Raw genomic sequence first — 24,400 nt, forward strand, 5'->3', positions numbered from 1 at the left:
ACTGAGCACCATGTGCAGGGCTTAGACTGAGTAATTTAGTATTATTAGTAACAATGAGCACCTGATTGTAGAATGACTTGATTTTAAACAAGATGTTTTGTTTTTGAGACCCATTTCATTATACTGTATGTGGTAGCATCTATTAAATCAGCCTTTTTAGCAGCTTGTATTAGATTTGCGCTTCTTTCTTGGGCAATGAAGGATGACCAGGCCCTCATCTCTTTGCAGCCTTGTCTATCACTACTCCTGAGATGGACCCTTCATCAGTGTGAGCACAGGATAGCTTCTTTCCTCGCTCATCATGCTCTTGGGTCTGAAATGCCTAATACCTTTCGTCTCCATGTAGGTACACCCCTTTCTTCAAGATCTTGCTCAGTTCTAGGACATATCTATGAAGGTTCTGCTCACTGCATTGATCCCTTTGCTCTTTCACTTGAAATCTCAACCACTTAGAATATGCTATTACACTGGAAACACTTAGGGAAAAGGGATGTAGCAGACCTGTCTGTGTACTTCTACCATCAGACACTGTGCCCAATATGTAGCTAGTTCTCAACAAATTCTTTTGCGTGATTAATTTTTAATTCTAAACAATTTTAAAAAGGTTTTGGGCTATTTTTGCTTTATGTAATGGCTTTTTAAACATGTTATCTTCAAGTCCTCAATATTTGTTTCTTTGGTAATATGATTTGGATTCCACTTTTTGTAGTTTTTACTATTTATGTTTCATTGCTTATTGAATAAATATGACTTCATGATTTCCATTTACCACTCCTATTTCTGGTCTGCAATGGGAAGTGAAGAAGCCTCTAGAGCAGGAGTGGGCAACATGGATCATATAAGGCCCGCAAAATCATTTGGTCTGTGCTACCATGACAACCACAGGCAGAACTCAAAATTAAATAAATCTAGGACCTTTTTAGGGGTGAATTAATTTAATGTTTGATCAAGTATGGCCCCAAAATATTATAACTATCCAAATGCCCCACTCCTGATTTAGAGGCTTAGAAGCACATGACACAATGGTACTTAATAATTCTAGAAACCTGGGAGCTCCAAAACAAATGACCAAAGCCAAGACATCTCTGGGCTTAACTGGAGCCCAAATCAAGGCACTATAATATCACTTAATAAATTAATGTTGGGGAAGCTAGGTGGCGCAGTGGATAAAGCACCGGCCCTGGAGTCAGGAGTACCTGGGTTCAAATCCGGTCTCAGACACTTAATAAGTACCTAGCTGCGTGGCCTTGGGCAAGCCACTTAACCCCATTTGCCTTGCAAAAAAAAAACTAAAAAAAAAAACTAAAAAAAATAAATTAATGTTGAACTATGATCAATAACAACACTGTAACTTTAATTTCAAAAGTTATTCTCTATTCTTTCCAAGAAGTTGGTTAAACTGTATTCTCCAATATTTGATAATAAAGTAAAATACAGCAAACAAAAAGAAAAAATATCTTTCCCACCTTATGTGTTATCCATTCTCGTCCATATTGATAGACATTATTCGCTGCAGAATTGAGAGCTCTTTGAACCACCTGAGCTTCAGGAAGCCAACTGAGGTTTTAAGAAAAAGGAAATAGATTAAAGTGTGTGTGTGTGTGTGTGTGTGTGTGTGTGTGTGTATATATAAAAAACAGAAAATAATGAACACAGAGCTATGAATACCCCATAAGCTGCCTCAGGGGTAGAAATGAAGTTCTGTCCATTCTAAACTGTCTCCGGATCTGGCCTAAGTTCTCCATAGTGGGTTTTTCTTTTGCACTTACTTATCTTACTAAGGGCAATTAGGTGAGGTGGCACAGAAGATAGAGCACTGGCCTTGGAATCAAGAGGACAGGAGTTTGAGTCCAATCTCAGACATGTGACACTTATAATTATGTGACTTTGGGCAAGTCACTTAACCCTAACTGCCTCACATCCAGGGCCATTTCCAGTCCTCCTGATTCATATCTGGCCACTGGACCCAGACTGCTCCAGAGGAGAAAGTGAGACTGGCGACTTAGCACAGCAGCCCCCCTCACTCAAATCACATTCATGTCCTCGTCACCTCCCTGATATTATGGTCTTCTTCAAGAATGAAGGATGAGGGGGCTGCTAGATGGCACAGTGGATAGAGTACTGACCCTGGAGTCAGGCTAGACCTGAGTTCAAATTTGACCACAGACACTTAATAATTACCTAGCTGTGTGACCTTGGGCAAGTCACTTAACCCCATTGCCTTAAAAAAATAAATAAAATTGGAATATTTTTTTTAAAACAATCAAGGATGAACATCAAATGACTTTTCTCTTTCCATAAACTTCTACCTTTGTAATCTTGAATTTCTTCAGGGTAATCTAGACTTGCTTTGTTTTTATTTACTGAATCAGTAATAGTAAAATAATAATAATAATAATATGGGAAAAAATAATATAAAATATTGAATTTTTTTCTTTCCCCTTTTCTTAAGAGAAGACAAGATGGCACTATGAATAGAGTTCTGAACATGGAATCAAGTAGCCTTGAGTTCAAATCTAGCCTCAGATATCAGCTAGCCACATGACCTTGTTTGCCTCAGTTTTCTCAACAATAAGGGACAATAACAATACTCATTTCCTGGGGTAGTTATGAAGATCAAATGAGATAATATTTGGAAAGTACCTAGCATAGTGTCTGGCAAATGGTAGTTTTCAAAGCTAGCTATTATTAAAAAATATTAGAAATTTTGAATTATGAAAATTTTAAAAATAGAATAAAGGATCCAAACAGTACTAAGTAATCTTTACTTTCCTAAAATTTTTTAAAAAGTAAAATCATTTTATATAACACTGGCTATGATATTAAAGCATTAAAATTACCTGACATTAACTGACAAGTATGACGCACCTCAAAATGTGATAGAAAATGCCATTTCTATGTTTTCAGGTTACTAACATTTGGAATCAGTGCTTTTAAATTTTATTTTGTTGCTCTTCCTATTGATGCCTGGGGCAGATGTTGGGAGATATGTTTTTATTCTTCTGAATAGACTTAAAAGAACTGGGAATGAGAAGTGACAGGAATCTTGCAACATAGGGATTGTATTTCTTTTGTGAGGAGCTAGGTGGCAGGGAAGAAGGACTGGTTCTGTGATTTCACTGATATTGGGAACTTTAAATGAAAAATCCCCCTCTACCAGGACATACTGGCACAAGTTCTGCAACCTTCAGTCTTAGGGGGAACAATTTGTACTGGGTCAAAAAGCCAGCAAGTAACAGAGATGGGACTTGAACTTAGGTATTTGTTAAAAACACTGAGGCTGCTCTCTAGTCCCTATGTCTCTCCAGTGCCATTATAAAATCTGGTGGAATAATTCTATTCAAATGACCCTGTTGATGGTGCATAGTGGATGGAGGGCCAGTTTTGTAGTGAAGAAGACCTGGGTTTCAGTTCCACCTGGGATACCTACTATCTCTATGTGACCCTGGCAATCTCAAAGTGCTCTAGGCTCTAAGCATGAAGGAGGTGAAATCTCAGATCTAGGACCTGTCTCCAAAAACATGCTGAGAGGTCTTGAATAACTATTAGTTTTAAGATGGGTCATTTTTTAACATAGGAAATAAAGATTTCCAAGGTCTTTGATATTTGGTGGAGAGCATTTTTTGTCACTAAATCAGTATTCCTACATGAAATGGAGTCTATTCTATTCAGTTTTTAAAAAAACTAATAGTCTTCACAACAAGGGAGGAATATACTAAACCTCATTCAGTATTACTACTACTCTGAGCAAACCTCAGACCTCAGGAAGATGGCCTTACTTCGCCCATTCTGGGTGGTTGGCAACAGTCTCATTGATTAAGCTGCTTGTGACTTGAATCATATGTACACTCTCTTGATGTACCTGAGTTAAAAAGAAAGACTTTGAATGAAAAGCAAATAATGTTTAAACATTTTTTAAATTAATAACTTTTAAAAATTAACAACTATTAAGCAAAAAAAATGCTTAAACTTTAGAATCGAGTTTGTGTTACCCATTCAACAAATAAGGGCAGTTTGACATAGGAGGCAGAGGGCTAGTCTTGAAATCAGGAAGAACTAAAGTAAAATCCTGCTTCTGACACACATAGAGTGTGATGGCACAGGTAAATCATTTACTATCTCATTGCTCTGGCAGCTCTCTGAGATTCAAAATCACAAAGAAATTTTCTACTTCCATGTTAAAGGAAACTTAGCTTTATTCTTAATTTGTTATATTAGGCCATGTTATTGGAAGAGTTGAGGAGTGTTCTGTCAATGTAGATAATCATTTAAATAATATTTTCTAAATGTGAGCTGGAACCTAGTAAATCTCTCCCTTTAGAGGGTTGAGATAGGAATTCATGTGCCAATAGCAACCCAATGAGAACAGTGAAGAAGTCAGACTTAGTGGCAGGACTAGTCCACCTTGTGTCTCTTTTGAGCTCTGCCAATAAGAAGAAAGTATCACAAGTATCAGAAGTAGAGAAGATCAGTTTGTGGGGAGCATTTTGTGCATGGATTAGCATGAGAATAAAACTAGATTGCAGCCAAGTCTAATTGGACTAAGAGCCTTGATGACTAAAGAGTAGGAAACAGAAAGCAACACAATGAGTATATAGAAAGTCAGAAAGCATTTAAAAGCTATTTATAAATGTGATAATAATGAAGTCATTTAATGTATTAATGCATAAATTCAATTCAGATATTTACTAAGTGTCCACTACTGTGTGTTGATTACTTTTTTTGTTCAAACAAAAATAACAAGGAGTATGCTGATAGCAATATTTGTGCTATTATGAATAGAGCCAACCATGTCTTCTAATGCTAACTCCAAATAAAATTTTAAGTACTATACATTATCACGAAGAAAATCTTAAGTATTATACCTTTGCTGTAAGGAGTAGAGCCAGAAGAAGAGTTCCTATTACTAGTAAAAATATGATGAAAATGCTGATTATTTTATCTAGCATTTTCTCCAACCACACGATCATCTGTGCAAAAAAAAAAAAAAAATGGAAAATAGGATTTACAAAATGACGTTTCATCAAATTTTTCTTATTTATTGAAATGCAAGACAGACTTTATTCCTGGTATTACAAAACATGACATTTGAAGAAATGTTAAAATGTAAGCAATTGCACTGGCAATGGAGTCAGGAGGTCCTGAGTTCAAATCTAGCCACAGACACTTACTGATTACCTAGCTGTGTGACCTTGGGTAAGTCACTTAACCCCACTGCCTCTCAAAAAAAAAAACCCAAACCTAAAAAAAGTAAGCAATTCTGCAAATTAAAATTACATATTTAGAATTTACATTATAAATCCCCCTAGAAATCCTCATATAAAAAATATCCAATTTAAACATTATCATCATAGCCTTGAGTTCTAATTAAGAATTTGGGAAGGAATCACAAAAAATCTGTGAAAGTAGTTTTGTATGTGTAATTTTTGAAGTTTAGCTTTTCATTAACACTTGTCAAATACATACACAGAGGTAATTTATAATCCTGAATCACTGCCAAATTTTACTAAAGTTTTTTAAAAGAAAATCATATTACGGAAATATTTATAGCACTAAAATCATATCTAACCACTGAAATAGTACAGAAGTGTTATCTATATAGTACCTGCAATATAGTTTTATATAGTAATATAGTTTCTTCAATTAATACAAGAAAATAAAAAGCAACAGGTTCAGTGTGAAAATAACTTTTTAGATCTCACAAAAAAGTAGGAAAATCTGATTTATTAAAACTTTAAAAATTTTTTTTATTTAAGGCAATGGGGTTAAGTGGCCTGCCCAAGGTCACACAGCTAGGCAATTATTAAGAGTCTGAGGCCAGATTTGAACTTAGGTTCTCCTGATTCCAGGGCTGACGTTCTATCCACTGTGCCATCTAGCTGCCCCCTGATTTATTAAACCCTAAGGAATCAATATATTAAAATGACTACAAAAATTTGTAAAAACAGGCATTCACAAATTAACAGGACTTTCTTTTGGGTTAATTATATCCACTTTTCCCCCTAAATGCTACTCAATGAGAAAAGTTAAAAATATCTTCATTTTCTGACATTTGCATAATAAAACACATTATTTGTTAAATGGGTCTGAAAAACATGGTAATGTCTTCTGTCTGCGAAATTATCACACTTTCTTTTTATACATTGATATCATGTCATTCATTTTCATTATAAAGATTATTCCAAAGCTACATTTTTACTAGGGGTGATTGCTGAAAAGTAACATATTCTGTTCAGGGACTGATTTGCTTAGTAATTTTGTAAATGAAATCTTTATTCTCCTTCCTAAACAAAGATATTTTATATTTTAGAAAGAAAACCACATAGAGAAAAATGGAGGTATTTTTTCCATTTTTACTAAGTCATTCTGAGGAGAAAGATTACATTCCTCAGAATTCTAAACTGCTTTAATATTTACAAGTGAGCCAAAGTGATTCCATTAGTAATAATATTCTGTTTCTCTAGAGATATATTAGTAATATTTAAATTAGTTTTACTGATATACATTTTGACCAAAGGGCCAAATACACTTATAAAAATGAAATAACAATGAAAAAGTATTGTGAAAAGTTTTTCCAAAAAATTTGACAATGGAAAACCAAACCAGCAAAAAATAAATTATTAATTATTATTATTAGGTTATTGATTAATTGACTTTGAAACTACCTTCTCCCATTTATTCTGTGCAATTATATATATATATATATATATATATATATATATATATATATATATATATATAATTGAGGATACTATAGCTAGACCAAACTAAATTTATCCTAGAGAATAAAGTTTATCTTTAAATATATTTAAAGTTAATAATTTTAAATCAGAAGGATTAATTTCCAGTGCATGCTATCAAAACATTCAAGACAAAAGCAAATGTAGAATAATAAACAGACATTTAAGATATGGAAGGTCTTCTAAAAATATATCAAATTTTGCAATTAATAAAAAATAAATCTATACAAATTTATATAAAAGTAAGCATTTTGAAATCAAGGATACTTATGCTGTACTTCTATTCAACAAAACAATTACATTTTCTATGGTAGATATTCCTAGACAGTATTTTTAAAATAAATTCCTTGGGAATTATACTTAAATATATTATTGTATCTTGACAGAAAATAAATTACCTATAAACAGTAGATATCCTAATTATGGAAATTTTAAAATATACACATTTAAAATATTTATAAAAACTCAATTTTTTATAATTTCCACTTATAGCCAACCTTAGCATTTATACTGAGGATGAGGAATTTTTTTTCTCAAGGGACATAACTCCTTAGGAAAAAAATCAACCAAAAACTAGTAAAGTAGAAAAGAACCTAATTTGAGTTACTATCATTTAGTTTTATGTCCCCTTTTTTTTAAGTTTTGAAGAATATGAATACAGTAAGTGTATGATTGATAAGTTGTTCTTAGCCAACAAGATAGCTAGCTAAGAACCAGAAATGGAAAACTGAAGGGGAGAATAGACAAGCAAAGAGGACTAAAGAAGAAAAGCAAACAGAAAAAAAATCACTGAAGGTGAAAAATGAAAAGGAACTTTAAAAAAAGAAAAGATTCAAATATATATAATATTATTTCACCTCTTTTGTGATGGCAAAGAACTGAAAATTAAGAGGGTGCTCTTCATCAATTGATGAATGGCTTGCATATCAGTGTAATGAAATATAGTATAATTGGGCCATGAGAAACAATTAAAAGGAAAGCTTCAAAAAACCAGAGAAGACATATACTGATGTAGAGTGAATTCAGCAAAATTAGGAAAACAAGTTATATTATAATGACATTATACAAATGAACAATTTTTAAAGACTTAAGGTCTCTGATCAATGCTACCCATCTCCTGAGAAGGAAATCATATTAGCTCTAAGGTAGTCTTTCCAGTCCTAAATTATGAATTCTATGAAAAGGTAATGATTTTGCCCATGCTGAACAAGGTATAACATTCATCAAATACTTATTTGATAAGTATCTGCTATATGCCAGTTATATAACTTAGAAATGATCTTATCCAATCCCTTAATTTTTACAAAGGAAGAAACTGAGGCACAGAGAGATTAAAGCAACTCAGATTGAATCTGGAATTGGAGTTAGGGATCTGGGTCCTAGGAGTATTTGTGGTACACTGAGCAAATCATTTCATCTCTCTGGGCCTAAGTTTTTTCATCTATAAAATAAGGGAGTCTGATTAGATGAATTATTTAGTCCTTTTCAGCTCTAGGTGTGTGATCCTTTGATTCACTCAATATCATATAGACTGTAGTAGAGTTAGTCATGTATTCTGATACTAATTTCAAATAAAACTGTAAGAGTTTTCCAGAAATCTCAATAGTCCTCTGACCTTTGGAGAAATCAAATAAAGTATTGGTCTATGTGGATCCTACTAGATGTAACAAATAGGGGGGAAACAAAAACTCAGCTTGAGGAAAAGTGGAGAAGGGAAAAAGTAGATTGAATGTGAACTAAAATTACAGATTATGTTAACATTTAGTAAACTATGTGTAGTTCCATCTGGGCCCAACTGGACAAAAAAAATCATTTTTATCCTTAAAGACTCTAATATTACTTTTGTTAAGTATAGCCCATTTAGCTGTTCCTCTGGAATATTATCTATTATTTCAAGCAGAGGATGATTTTGCCCTGTAAATTTTCCTCCAAGTAATACTTCTGAACCTCACACTATATACAAAAGGGAGAGTAGTCATTTTGGACAGCTAAAAATTGATAACTTGGCACCTACTTAGAAGTAACTATAAAAAGTAGACCAGAATATTACACCTAGTCAAGGCAATTTAACTCATTTGAACTTCAAGGCTACACAACTGTTAAATAAATTTAAAAAAGAAAAATTCTTTGCTCCACAATACAGCAAATAACTTCCTTTCAAGTTATACCATAAAGGAAGTTTTTAAAAATACCACTTAGCTACATACAACTATATAGAGGATTTCCTACAAATCTGAAGAAAAATGAAACTTTAATGTTCACTTAAGTTGGGAAAGACAAAGATTGCTATTATAGGTAGAGGAGGAAAATATAACTTTACAGATTTCAGGCATGGTTCAACACTGCCAGAACTAATTATAAATTTAATATTTTTACTGTCCACCTAAAACTTAAGGTATTCATGGCATCCTCTCTTTTCCTTCACTTTTTTAAACCAAATATTCGTTTATCTTACAGCTAAAAGAAATGTTTTCAGTAAGTAATATACCCATCTTGGGTATTTGCTCTACTAAGTTCTGCATCATCAATGGAATGTTGACCATTTCAAGTGGTGTACCTCAATATATTCAATATATTCAAAACATCTCATTACCTCTACTCCAACCATACCCCCCCCCCCCCCCCGGGAATCCATCATTCTTACTCAATTGAGTTAGAATTCTAAATTGATTTAGTTCATCTAAACCTCCTTATTTCTGTCAAGGGTATCACTCTTTTTTTTTTTTTGTTTTTTTTTGTTTTGCAAGGCAATGAGGTTAAGTGGCTTGCCCAAGGCCACACAGCTAGGTAATTATTAAGTGTCTGAGACCGGATTTGAACTCAGTTCTCCTGACTCCAAGGCCAGTGCTCTATCCACTGCGCCACCTAACCGCCCCCAAGGGTATCACTCTTGAAAGATACATTCTTATCTTACAGTGACCCAGGTTTGCGACTTTGGTGTTATCTTTGAATACTCATTTTACCTTAGCCTATAAAACTAATCAATCAGCAAATATTTATTAAATGCCCACAAGTGCCAAGCACTGAAGAAGATATAAAGAAAGGTGAAAGTCCTTGTCCTCAAGAGATTTCTGTCTGATTGGGGAAGGCATGCAAATAACCTCAAATAAACACAATGCATACAGGATAAAAGACAGTAAGGTTTAAGAAGGATAAGAAAATGAGGAGTTTCAGTATAGACTTGAAAGAAGCCAGGGAAGCTGGGAGGCAGATATGAAATGGAAGACAAGTCCAGGCCTAGAGATCAGTCAGGGTAATGTTTGTTTTGAGGAACAGATAGGAGGAACTAGATTGCAGAGTATGTGGAGTGGAATAAAGAGTAAAAATAATGGAAATGTAGGAAAGTGCTTTAAAAAGGTTTTTTTTTAAGCTTTATAGGGCTTTCAAAAAGCCAAGTAGAAGATTTTATATCTGATTCTAAAGATAATAGGGAGTCATACTCAAGGAACTGGGTAAATGACAAGTACATACATAAATACATAAAGAATAAATACAAGACAAGACAGTTGCAGGGGGTAGTGGGGTAGCTGTTCTGGTATTTGGAGGTCTCAAGAAAGGGCTCTGTAGAAAATAGAGTGTGAACTTTAACTTGAGGAGAAGAGAGAGAAATCTAAGTGGGAGTGAGGCATTCCAGGCTTAAGGGCCTGAGAGTACAAAGGTACAGAGAAGAATAAAAGGCTCCAACGTAGGAAGAACAGACAGGCCAATCTTTCTGAACAGCAGATTATGGAAAAGGGAAATAGCAAATAATGTGGCTGGAAAGAGAAGTTATGAAGGCCTTGGAAAGCTAAACAATGAATTATGGTAAATGAATGGATAGGATATTATTATGCCACAAGAAATGAAAGAAGGGATGGTTTCAGGGGAAACTCATCCTTCAGAGGAGACTTGAATGAACTGATGCAGAGTGAAGTGAGCAGAACCAGAAGGTAAAGACAAACTACTTCCTCTTGCCTTTGCATTGGCCTTTCCTTATGTCTGGAATGCACTCACCTTTAATTTTTTTCATTATTCAGCTGAATCATTACCTTTTACATGAAATCTTTCATGAGGCCCTCCAGATATCCTTCTCTTAACAACTTGCATCTCTTTTATGTTGGGACAGAATTATTGATTCTGGAACTAGAGAGGCTGGATTCAAATCCTATCCCTGAAGCTAATTTCCTGTTTGACAATGGGTGAATCAATTGACTTTCCTGGGCCTGTTTTCTTAACTGTGACATTAGGAGATTGATCCAGATGGCTTCTGAGGACTCTTCTGGATCTAAATAGATGATCTTATGACCTTCATAGGCACCTGTTACCTCCCCAATAGACTATATTCCATGAGGGAAGAAATGCTTTCATTTCTGACTTTGTATATAACTAGTGCTTGGCATAGTATTTAGCACCCAGCAGGCATTTAATAAAGCAGCTATGTTATTAAGAAAAGAAATCAGCACCACAGAAGGACTTGTGTGATTTGTTTCTTTTCAGTAAATATTGTTTGACATTCTTAATGTGTTCCCATTTTATGAACCGTTATATAGATGTGAGCTCCCACCCACTGTGACAAAGCAAGGAATTCTTAAGCTCTTTAAGGACAGGGATTTCATCACATCTTTATTTTTAAACAAGGTGTCATGAATACTTTGGCAATTTGGTACTTTTATGACCTTCCATAGCTTACACACAAAAAAAACAAAACTATAATGACAGTTGGGAATTCTAAGGGAAACAGAGTTGAAAAGCAAGGTTAGGAACACCCCCCCCCCCCAATGCATTATTAGTAGCAACCAATGTTTGTTTATTTACCTTCTTATTAAGCCAATGCCAGAGCTTGGAGATTGGGGTGGGAGGGGAATGAGAAGAGAAGAACAGTAGAAGATTATTAGAGAATGCAATGAAGTGGGAAAAGATAGAGAAATTCGACCAAAACATGAGAGTAAAATTGTTCCTGAACAAAGAGAAACTAAGAAAGAATTAAGGAAAAAAAAGAGTAGAGAAACTTGCAATTCAGTATCATCACATTCTAAAATCCAGTATATTCCACTAAATGAATAGTAACAGTAAAATTGTACTAATACAATTAAATTATTATAAAGGCAAAAATGAAATGCTTGAGGATAGTTCTTTTTTATCAATTAAATTAAAATTCCGAAGATTAGACTTACATTTCTGAAGGTCATTTTTGTAAGAATTAGGTCAAAATAATCTAAGACATTTATGAACTACTGTTTACATGCTGTTTTTAAAACATCTTTCTATAAGTACAGACATATTTTAACCTGCTTATCTATATTATATATAACTTCTTGTATTAAAAAAATCTAAATAGAAGACAAATCTAGATAATCCTACTTTGGGTCCCATAGGGCTGGTAGGGAAGGGGGAAGCATTTCTGGAATGCTTCATAATAAGTATGCAAATGAATATGAGGTTAATTAATTTAAAATGTTATGCAGCCTATAGTATAAAACTTTTTTTAAAATATCCTGAAGATGTGGAGGAAACCTGGACATCGGTAAGTATCAATAGCTTCAAATCTGAAGTCAAGAGTCCTGGGTTTGAAATGTGAGCTCTTCAGGTTAAATCTATATGGATATTCATGTAAAGTAAATAATGATTTGTGAGCAGTTTTCTAATCAAAGGTGTTAAGGATTTTCAGTGTGACTGAACTGAAAGTCATTTTAATTTTGTATGCATATATGCACTTCACATAATGAAAATAATTTACTTAATTATATGTTTGATACTTTCTTAGAATAAATTCATCTAGTTTTAATATTAAATATTAAGAAAAATTTGTTCTAAATAAAATCATTTAAATTTCTACTGTATTTGGTAACAGACTTCACCCTGATAAAGTAACTCAAAAAATCCAAGATCAATTTATAGGTGGTTTAATTCCCAATTATTTGAATATCAATTTTGATTTAAAGACAATAACAAGCCCCTTTAACTTTCTGCTGTAAATGAGAAATTAATGTGAAAAAATAATAATATAAACATAGTACTTTCTTTCCTGTTTTACAAATGCTGGTCTTAAAATATCTGTCAGGGAGATATTGTATTATTAACTTTACTTTACAAAAGCATAAAATGGAGTTCAAAATTAAAACAGGAAACATGTAAAAGTCAGGAAACTTGGGTAAAAAAAGTCAAGAAACTTGCCATGACCAAGGTAGGAATCAAAAGCACTCTAGGCTTCTGTTTCTTCCACTATGTTTGAAAGTGAAACATAATTAAGGGGTAGGATGAGATTATCTTTCACCCAGAATATGGAATAACAATCTCTCCAGTATCACAGAAAAATGAGAGACGCAGGAAATTCATCTGACTCCAATATCCATGCTCTTTCTATGACATTTGACATGAACTTATAAATCTCCTTAAAATGTGCAATATGTGCCAATAAAAATGAATACTATATCTTTTTCTGGGTTTTGAAGAACAGACATTAAGATTGTATCACAGAAACAAGAATGAACTTTTTCAGGAAAGAAGATTAAATTAGGTCTTTTCTTGTTTGAGCCTCATATGTAAGATGCTTCTCTTATAAATCACATATTCCTTTGTAATTAGAAATAGCAAACATTCCGATTACAACTCCATCTTGGTTGTGCTGCTCCTGTGTAAAGGAGAAGTCTCTTAACATAAACCTAGAAAAAATTAAATGTGAAATCACTTGCTACAAGGAAAACGTTGATTCAACACAGAACTCATTTAGCAGTACTTCTGAAATTGTCTTTCAAATAAGAAAATAATTGTTATCAAAAATGTCTTAAAAACAATACACTTTAGCCAAAAATACACCCCACACTTGAAATACTGTACCTTGCTATCAACTTTTAACATGAACTTTCCAAGCCCTATAATGGGCCATGGGGCGAGAGCTTCTTGCCGTTCCTTTAAAAACTTCTCCAAAACTTTCCACCATCTATAGAAACGTTTCTTCAAGAAGTTCACAACTCCAAAGTGTATAATAAGTTTTTTGAGTATCCAGACTGTAATCAATTTAAAAAAAAATAAAAGGCCAAAATTTTTTTAAAATTATATTCAACTTTCATCCTAGAGATTCATGGAAAAGTAAATAACTACATTCTTGTAATTAACCAAATCCACTAAAATAATTTTATAGATTTCAAGACTGTTTTTAGAAGGAAAAATAGCTAAAACTACTGTGGATCAGACTACCTAAAGCTGGGATCTATGAATTTGTTTTTTAAATTGTGGAAATTGTAATTGTTTTTTTTAGGTTTTTGCAAGGCAAATTGGGTTAAGTGACTTGCCCAAGCCCACACAGCTAGGTAATTATTAAGTGTCTGAGGCTGGATTTGGACTCAGGTACTCCTGACTCCAGGGCCTGTGCTCTATCCACTGCGCCACCTAGCTGCCCTGATAATTGCATTTTAATATAATTGGTTTCCCTTATAATCTTTTGTATTTTATTATATACATTTAAGAACATTATTCTGAGAAGGAATTAATGACATTATAGTCTCACTGTAACAATGTATTGGAATTTAGCTATAGGACTATGCTATAGTTAGGTGTTTCTGATATTACCAATTGGTGACCTCACAGGTTCTTTCCAACTCTAAAATTCTATTTTCATATCTAAGTGACAGCACTTTTATTTTGGGAATCCATATCAGTAATTTTGGTCATTTATATGACATGCAGTTTGTCGACAGAAGAAGAAAATCATGACAATCGTACAATTTTTGCAGCAATAATACAAATCATGTGGTTAAAAACCTTTGTTTACATGTATAAAAAGCATTCCTAAAAAATCAAAGTGATAAATATAGGTACTTTTTTTTGCTGATATAATACAATGTATAAATGTATTTTGTACTAAACCCCCCCACAATTTTGATTTTTAAGGAACAGCAAGAGTCTGAAGCTTGAATCAAAAGGATAGCTGATACAGAGATTCTTCCATCATAAGGACATTGTACTCTACCAAACATAGAGTAGGAAGAAAAGAAAGAACAGAGATTCTCACATTTAATCTGAACTTCAATTAAAGAACCATAACTATAAAATTTCACCAATTTCACTGATATTTACTAGATTACACTATGAATGACAGGGAAGGCTCTTCCTTGTTGATCTTGATCTAGAGTTGAGTTGCAGTCTCATGACTACAGAATCTCCAAATATAAGGAGAATTCAAAGGCATCCTGATCTCATCTGTATTTGAATTTTTTTTTTATAAAAATTATGACAAAAAATGAGCACTTTAGAGCACTGGCCCTGGAGTCAGTAGTACCTGAGTCTTTCTGAGTTACAGGTAAAGACTTCCAGTAATAAGGGAAGTCACTAGCTACCAAAGAAGTTTATTTCACTTTGGGGTGTCATAACCCAAATTGCATTACTTCATAGTCTATCAAGATATATTGATTTCCCTTTAATCAAACTACAAATACATTTTTATGCAATTTTTATTCATGGCTCTCAACTCTGGTCAGAGGGCCAGGTAAAAGAAATCTAAATCTTTGCAGTCTCTCAAATATAAGAAGTCATGAGAAAGTGGCAGGAAATAGCTAAATCTAGAAAAATAATCCTCAAAATGCCAAGCTCAGAAATACATATCTTAGTTTGGACTGTAATTAAAGTTTGATCTAGTTTTTAATCAAGCAATATAAAAATCCATTATTTTATTGAAGTCTTGTAAGATATATTTATATTTTCTTATTTTACCTTGAAGGACTAAGTTACAGGCATCTTTATTTGCTGCAATTATTTATTGCAATTATTGTTGCAATTATTTTCTATTTGCCCTAAATTTACACCATTCAAGATTTATGGCTACAGCAGACCAGAATTATATGCAAAACTTTATTTCCAAACATATCTGACAGCCTTCATCTTTCCAGAAGAAAGAATATGAATCTTTTTATTTGCCCTTAAGTTGAGCTCCACAAACACCTAACTAAATTAGTGCTTTTTTTCTGAACCTTTTTCAGCTCCTTTATACATTAAGGTATTTATCAACCAAAATAGCATATAGTGTTCTAGATATGGATATACCATGATCTCATACAACTATAGAAAGTTTTTAGTTTCATATCTGATATACTCCTTTTTTTTGATAATTCCCTGTGTTCTGTAATCTACTTTTAGGACTCAGCAAGGAAATACATTGATTATGCAAGTGTGGGGTTTAGCAAGACTGAAGATGTGTAGTTCAAAACAAGTTCAACCATTAAGGAAGTAGTATCATTCGGTTCTGGTAATCTTGCCTAACTTAACTTGTTCCATAAAACAATTATGTGTTTTTTTTCCGTTTGCAAAGCAATGGGGTTAAGTGACTTGCCCAAGGTCATGCAGCTAGGTAATTATTTAGTGTCTGAGGGCACATTTGAACTCAGGTCCTCCTGACTCCAGGGTGCTCTATCCACTGCACCAACTAGCTGCCCCCCCCCCCAAATATTGTTAATCTGGTCCTCTGGTTCTATACCAGGACAAGGACTTCTGTTTTCAAATTTTGAAATGGTTTCTTGCATTGAACCTTAACTTTTGAGTGGAGGAATTCCAATAAACTTTTTTCTGGCTTGATCTAAAAAGAGGGTCCAGATTATTCTAAACCCTAGGGCAAGTCTTACACTTCTTCACACTTACACAATACTTGGTGGGTTTTCTCTGGTCATAAATTCTGTTCCTCAGCTTATCCCAGGGTCCCTACAATCACCTTGCAGTTTGGGATGATGTGGGGTGCATCTTGAGGTGATTAAGTAGTTTCAAAACATGGCTATTCTCAGTGTACTAAAAGAATAGTAGGACCTTCCAAAAGCAACTGTGTCTTTCATGTTTATACTGCTATATCATATTGCCTCCTAGACCATTAAGAAAGAGGAATTTTAAAAGCACAGCTTTTTAAAAATAGATTCCAAAAAACTTCAGGTTCCAGATTCAACAAAGGGCTTTCTAGGAATTTCCTGAAATGATATATGGGCATGGTATATATTCAATCCCTGCTATACCTTATACATTGTCTTATAAAGGATCAAATTATTAAAGCTTTGACTAAAAATCATCAAGCTACTTAGGTAGAAAAGTCAATAAGGACATCTATGAAAATGAATATATAACTCAATATGTGTGTGTATGTGTGTGAATACACTGAATTCAACACATTTCTCATCTTTAAAAATTCAATAAACATACTTCTTAAACTGAATTAGTATCTTATCTAATGAAAAAGGATGTAACTTTTAAAAGTAAATAAAGGTTAGTTCTATCAAACTAGATAATTTGTTCACTTTCCTATTCCTTGTGTATGATATCACACTGTGTATAAGTACAAATAATCAGACTTCCCTATGATCCCTAACATCTTGCACATTGATTCCATATTCAAATGCTACCTGCAAACTCACAAAAGATCAACTGGAAATGGAAAATAGAACAATAAATTATGTAATGACCTGCAACAGGTACTGGAAGCAACTGGACAATCCACAAATTCAACCAAATCTGGACTATGAGGATGGCCCATGCAAGGGTGACAAAGTAGACATCACTGGTTTTCTTTTTTCTAAGAAATGTTCCAATCTCAGGCCTTTGTCTGCCCGTAGTGGGAGATGGGGAAGAGGCAGAGGAAGAAGAAAATGTATGAGTGAGTTCTCCATCATTTGCAGTTTCTGAAAAAGAGCAAAATCATATACTTGAATAATTTCTACTTAACACTATAGTTGGGCAGGTAATCAACCTATCTCATTTTAAGTTTTGAAAACACAGATTATTCAAATAGTAAATTGCAAAGAATTCTGATATATGTTTTGTAAGCCATAAAAAATAAAATTCTACTAAGTTCAGTGGACTAGTATGGTTATTAGCATTTCACAAACTAAATATATGGTCTTATTGGCATTTGATATGTTTTGTTTTTTCTTCTGTCAAACAAAAAGATTAAGAATATCAATTAAGAAATATTTCTGTGTAATAGGAATAACATTACTTGACATCAGACAATATGACATTTAGATCAGATTATGTAACTAACAATGAAACTTTAAATCGCAGTTCTTCTGGTTTCGTTCTCCTCATTAGTAAAATAAAAAGAGAGGACAAAATCACTTCTAACGTCCTATCATTCAGTGATTTTTAGTAAATAACTGAATTTAAAGGAAACAAATTACTATACCTACAAAACATGTATTAATGGTTAAAAATGCCTGTCAATTCCATTCTCACATATAAATCCCAAGGTAGCCTAACTTAAAAGAGGCTTGTTCATCATTAGAAGATATGAATTTTTAAGTAGGGTATATTGTCATGTTGCTTGGTCTAACCTTCCAATCACTAGTGATAGGGATATTTGGCTTAAATTGCAATCAGGAATATGAACATTTACAAATTGACCTCTAATATAAATGACATCCCAAAAGACCTCATAGTTTACCATATAACATTATATAGATGTTTTGCTTTTAAAATAAACAAAAATTTATTTTAATTATACTTGTTTTCTTAAGAGGTAAGGGACCATAAAAATTTAAGGTAAAATTATTAAAAGTTTTCTCATATTTAGTACTTGTCATATATCCTTAGGACACAGTGAAATATGATTTCAAATTTTTAAAAGTTAGCATTAAATTGTTAAAAAAGCTTAATTAGATATCTCAGGATACTGAATCCCACAGAAATATTAAATACTTCCATGCCTCTGCATATGGGATCTCCAATATCTGGAAATTATTCTTCCATTTGTTATTACTTTCCCCCTTTTATATTGTCTTTATATCTGCTTATCTGTTTACATATTATATGGACCCTCTACTCTCAAAGTTGAAGCTCCATTTTATTTTACTTTTTAAATTTCCAGTAACACAATGTTTTATATAAATAAAGTAGGGTAGAATTAAAAAAAATCTTAATTTTAAGTTAAAAAAATCTTTATTTCTAAATAATTTAATTGTAAACACTGTAACAAATTAAAGTATCACAATCATCATTAATCCAAATAGATTCTCTCAGATCAGACATTCAAATAAGGCATACAAATTAAAGTATGGTTTTAGTATATGATCTATAAAAGGACATTTTTTTTAATTATACCCTTTCCCTATGGGAAAAAAATGACTAATTACTTTTGCTCTTAGTTCATAAACAAATCACTTGCACTGACTTTGCCTGCTCCTCTCACCCCACTACTAACAATTATCTCAAAAATCTCCTACTGAAATCATTCTTATTACTCTTACCTTGCCCTATTGGCAATCTAACTGTATCCTAGCAGTTTCTATTGAACAAGTTTTATCCACCAAACCTTAGAATTTTAAAAAGAGTATGTTCTGGGCATAAGTAAAGAGAATGGATTTCTACAAGTCAAAAGAGTGTTGAGTATTGGTCTATTGAAGTTACTCAGATTCCTCTACTTCTGGGAGAACTGTCATCACAAGAAGGAAAGCAAACAGCTAACCTTCAGATGAGAGAATGAAATAGGAATTAGCCAACACTGGAAATTTCTTGATGAAGGTCACTGGCACCCTTACTCTAAATGGGTCAATCATGAGATATTGCTGTTACTGTCTTTAAAGAAATCTGTTTCTTGTGGGTATAAAGCATATGAATACGAAGGAAAAAGGGGAAAGAAGCAATATAGGACCCTTTGTTGCTGTGACAACAAGGCTATGGTAGACTGGGATCCCTCCTCTTTTCCTTTCTATTTCGATTAATGTTATTGATCTCAGGAAGGTGACTAGGAAGATGTATCTTCTGTTTCCTGAGATGTATCTCCTATGTTAATGACCATGATGACATGGGACTCTGATGTTCAGTAATATACAACACCACTAAGAGTCAGTCTCTGAAGATTTTGGATCTCACACTCATCAAAAGCAACCTCTATGGCAATACCATCTAATGTCAATCCTTTTCTTTCAGTGAAAATTCGTGCTCAGGAGGGACTAGCTCCCTCTGCCCAAGGAAGTGGGGGGCAGTGAGATTAAAAAAATAGGAACCAGTGGGAAGGAACATGGTTCCTCAAAGGTCTCTAATCAAGCCCTCCCCTTTCAGAGATGAGAAAACTAAGGACTAAGTCCAAGAATGGCCCCTAGTCAGACAGATATCAGAGGATACTAAGTGAAGCAAGAAGAAAACCTGAACCAGGAGGAACAATTTCTTTTTCTTTGTATACTTACCACCTGAGGTATTCTCCCTTTACTCTATCTCTTTTAAAAAATAATGGATCTTTCTTGCCCCCAGGCAAGCACTTTCTGCTGGTACTGTGAAGGCCATGCCCACTCCCTGACTATCAAACTCTAATCCCCAATCTAAAATAAAAAATAAGAACTGGAGGGTGGGGTTCTGGATAGAAGAACTAGTATATGCCTGTCTAAGGCCAGGGAGCAGAAACTAAAGTCAAGTGTTGGCAAAGTTCCTACTGAACCATAGGGGAAACTCACTGGAGTTATCAACAGAATAACAACATTAAGATCCCCTTCCTCACTCTAAAAGAAAAATAGGGAAAACATTCATAGCAGATGATTAGAAGAGAGTGGGGATGGATGAAGGGAAGGGAAAACTTAGGAAAAAAATCAAGAGTGAATAGATCAAAAGGAATAAAGAAAAAAATGGATTAAGGAAAAGGGAAAAAGAGTAGTGGCACAGGGAATCCAAAGGAGAAGAGGATTAACAGGACAAAATAGTAAAAAAAAAATTCAAGTGACAGGAAAAAACTGAGACCTAAAAAATAAAAAGAAAAAAATTAAAGAAAACTTCAGAAATAATTTATTAAGCATCCTTTTAACAAAGCAAAACAAAAAATTAAAAGAACAGATGAAGAAAGGAAAGAAAAACAAGTAAAAGCAAAAAAAGTGGGGTGGGGGAGAGGCAAGCAGATAAGAATGTAGACATGCAATAAAAGGAAAAGTACATAAGGTTAAAAAAATATATATGCTTAAGATTGGGACTAGGAAGAAAAGAGAAAAGTTTTAAAAATGGAGTAGTAACAAGAAAATTTAAGAAGTTTTATAAACCCACATACATGATCAAAAGATATTATAATTTTATATTATATTCTTAAACACTTCAGTCACCTGTGAGTTGTTGTGCTGAATTATGCTCTTCCTGTCCTGGCTCGTACCCTGTGATGGATATGGCAATTGTGGCCAGTGTAGAAGCAGCAATAGAAATCACCTGACCAGGTAATTCTGTACCTATAAAATAAATATTTGTTTTTTAAAAGGAAAGGTTGTTTCAAATTAGAAATACTTTTTAAAAAATCTTAATAGCATTTTATTTTCCAATTACATAAAGTTTTCAATATTTTTATAAATTTTTTACCTCTCCTCCCCTCTCCCCTCAAGACAGCAAACAATCTGTTATAGATTATACATGCACAGTCATGTTAAATATATTTCCATATTAGTCATGCTGTGAAAAGAATAATCAGAACAAAAGAGATGAACAAGAAAGAAAAAACAAAAAAAAAATGAAAATAGCACGCCTTAATCTGCTTTCAGATTCCATAGTTCTTTCTCTAGATGTGGATGGCATTTTCCAACACAAATCTCAAATTAGAAATACTTTAAATATAGTCTTACTGTTTTAAAGTTTACACCAAAACAATAGATATTACTAAAATGTAAATTCCAATAAAGGATTTAAGATTTTACACATCTACAAAGTATAAGCAAAAAAATTCAATTGAATTTACAATAAAATATTGCTATATTTTACTATATGTGAATTTCATATTAATATATATCTAATAAGTGGTATCAAATCTTAATGACATCCTATCCTTTAGAGGTTAACAGTATTACTTCAGTCCAGACACCTCCTAACTGAAAGTCCAGAATGCTTTCTGATCACAGGTCCAGAAATCAAGGTATGACCATCAAATATAAAGTCAATCTCATGGAAAATTTTGCACTCAAATAATGGTGAAGTCATATAGGAAACCAGTATATCAAAGAGATGTCATTTCCCTACTCCAATTTTGCCAGTGTTATCTAATTTGTGCCAATGTTATAAAAATTTAATGTGCTTTCTTTTGACATTCAATCTCACTCCTACTTTCTTTGCTTCATTCATTCACTCATTCACTTGGGGATTACTTAGTTGTACGTATTCCACAGTGCTGTTAATACCACCATAGAATTGTGAAATATCTCTGTAACCAAACCTCATCATAAAATCAAAAAACCTTACTGAATTTCCTTTAGTCAACTGTAAAGTTGAAAACAACTTGCTTCACAAATGATTGGAAACAATAAAATATCCCTTCATTTAAAGATTTCTCTGAGACTATGAACCTAGAAAGACATGATAACAGTCTCAGATGCCTCTTCAGCAGAAGAGCTTTCTTAGGGCATTATAATCTAATTCATTAAATCAATAAGTAGTGATTAAGGGTTTACTGTATGCCAGACACTATCTCCTACAAGAAACCTGCTTTCTAATAGAGGAGCAACATTTAAAGATACATATAAGATACATAAAGAGGAATTGAGCAATAATATGATTAGACTAGAGGGTCCAAATAAATTACATATAAAATAAAACAAAAATAATCAATAGAGGAAAGGCATGAGAATTAAGGCTGATGAGGAAAGGCTAATCCTTTTTTTAAAAGGATAAAATTTTAGTTTAGTTAAGTTCTAAAGCCTCTTTTTCTTTTGTCACAATTCTTGACGCACCTAGTTTTTAGCTGAAGACCAATGAGCTTATATTGTCTCAGAATTCCATTGGACTTAATTTCAAGTGCCAGTTTGAGAATATCTATTATACTGCTATATTAAAGTTTGACTATTTATTTACCTGTTAATGATTGTGGACAGGTAAATGAATGTCTAAATGGGATCATCTTCCAATTAAATGGATTTGGGGTCTTAAAAATATAAAAATAAGATTTGAGAGAATGAAGAAAATTCAAACATTATTAAGGATATAAACTTCTCTGGGATCTAGGCAAAAATATCCTGCTCAAGGGGTGGCTAGGTTGCGCAGTGGATAGAGCACTGGTCCTGGAGTCAGGAGTACCTGAGTTCAAATCTGGCCTCAGACACTCAATAAATACCTAGCTGTGTGGCCTTGGGCAAGCCACTTAACCCCATTTGCCTTGCAAATTATATAAACATATATATATATATATATATATATATATATATATATATATATATATATACACACACACACTGCTCAAAGAATAACATACTTAAGAGCACTTGAAAAATGTTTACTTAGAGGCAGCATAATACATTAGGAAAAAAGAGTCAAACTTGGAATAGGAAGTGCTAGGTTAAAAAATCCCTCTTCTTTGAAACCTACTACTTTTTTTTGCATGGACAAGACCCCTTCCTTTCTGGGAATTTCTGTTTACTCTTTTTCTAAGGTAGGGATAATACTTATAATGCCAAGCCAGTGGGGTAGCTTTGAGTTCAACTGGAAATGTATTGAGACACAATTAGGGGGACGGAGCCAAGATGGCGACAAGAGAGGATCGTCTCTTAAGTCGCAGCAGCCCAGATCCAGGAACAGTAAGCAGAAGCCCTTAAGCAGGAGCCCCCAGGGCATGAGTGCACTGAGCCTAGGGAGGGGAGTGGAGAGAGACGGCCAAGTTCTGTCCTCTGTCCCTGGAACAGGACTCTGGGGTTCTGACCACATTCAGATCCTGATTGCAGTCTAAGCCCCCCCAATAGAACAGCAGCTCCCCCCCACCTCAGCACCATGGCAGAGGGGTGCACTTGTGGTCATTCACAGACCAGGAGGGAAGACCGAGCCTCACACATTCAAAAGCTAAGGAAGCACCCCAAAACCAGGCATATGCTGGGGAAATGAGTAAGCAGAGAAAAAAGAGGAATACTATTGAGAAATACTTTGCCTGTGATCCCAAGAAGGATTAAAACACTCAATCTGAAGAGAGGAAGCACAAGCTCCTGCATCTAAAGACTCCAAGAAAAACAGAAACTGGGCTCAGGCTATGACAGAGCTCAAAAAAAGACTTTGAAAATCAAGTGAGGGAGACAGAAGAAAAACTGGGAAAAGAAATGAGATGCAGGAAAAACATGAAAATGAAGTCAGCAGATTAGTCAAGGAAATCCAAAATTATGCTGAAGAAAATAGCATGCTAAAAACCAGCATAAGTCAAATGGATAAAACAGTTCAAAAAGTTATTGAGGAGAAGAATGCTTTAAAAAGCAGAATTGGCCAGATGGAAAAAGAGATAAGAAAGCTCTCTGAGGAAAACGAATCCTTCAGACAAAAAATAGAACTGAGGAAGATTGCTGATTTTACGAGAAATCAGGACACGATACTTCAAAACCAAAAGAATGAAAAATTAGAAGAAAATGTGAAACATCTCATTGAAAAAACAACTGATATGGAAAACAGATTTAGGAAAATGAATTTAAAAATTATTGGAATACCTGAAAGTCATGATCAGGAAAAGAGCCTTGACATCATTTTCAAAGAATTACTACAAGAAAATTGCCCTGATATCCTAGAAGCAGAGGGCAAAATAGAAATGGAGAGAATCCACCAATCCCCCCGAGAAAGAGATCCCAAAAAACCAAGCCCTAGGAATATTATAGACAAGTTCCAGAACTCCCAAGTCAAAGAGAAAATATTATAAGCAGCCAGAAGGACACAATTCAAATATCGTGGCGTTGCAGTCAGGATCACACAGGACTTAGCAGCAACTACATTAAAAGCTCATAGGGCTT

The 24,400-nt window shown here is 33.7% G+C and overlaps 1 protein-coding gene across 5 annotated transcripts in view; it reads right to left on the reverse strand.

The window, feature by feature from the left end:
* TMEM245 (transmembrane protein 245) overlaps positions 1-24,400 on the reverse strand; it is a 114,653-nt gene that overhangs the window by 62,250 nt on the left and 28,003 nt on the right. For 4 of the 5 annotated variants that reach the window (XR_012470788.1, XR_012470789.1, XM_074196763.1 and 1 more), the window contains exons 4-10: positions 20,771-20,890; positions 17,156-17,371; positions 13,557-13,726; positions 11,535-11,558; positions 4,866-4,970; positions 3,780-3,862; positions 1,467-1,557 (exon numbers count right to left, since the gene is read on the reverse strand). Coding sequence is in view for 3 of the 5 variants with exons in the window: in XM_074196763.1 (XP_074052864.1) it covers positions 1,467-1,557; positions 3,780-3,862; positions 4,866-4,970; positions 11,535-11,558; positions 13,557-13,726; positions 17,156-17,371; positions 20,771-20,890 (809 nt within the window). In the remaining 2 variants the exon portion in view is untranslated. The remainder of the gene's footprint in view (positions 1-1,466; positions 1,558-3,779; positions 3,863-4,865; positions 4,971-11,534; positions 11,559-13,556; positions 13,727-17,155; positions 17,372-20,770; positions 20,891-24,400) is intronic. The other variant, XM_074196764.1, reaches the window with a different exon arrangement.

Source organism: Macrotis lagotis, chromosome 8, assembly GCF_037893015.1.
Source record: "Macrotis lagotis isolate mMagLag1 chromosome 8, bilby.v1.9.chrom.fasta, whole genome shotgun sequence".
NCBI classification, from domain to species: Eukaryota; Metazoa; Chordata; class Mammalia; order Peramelemorphia; family Peramelidae; genus Macrotis; species Macrotis lagotis.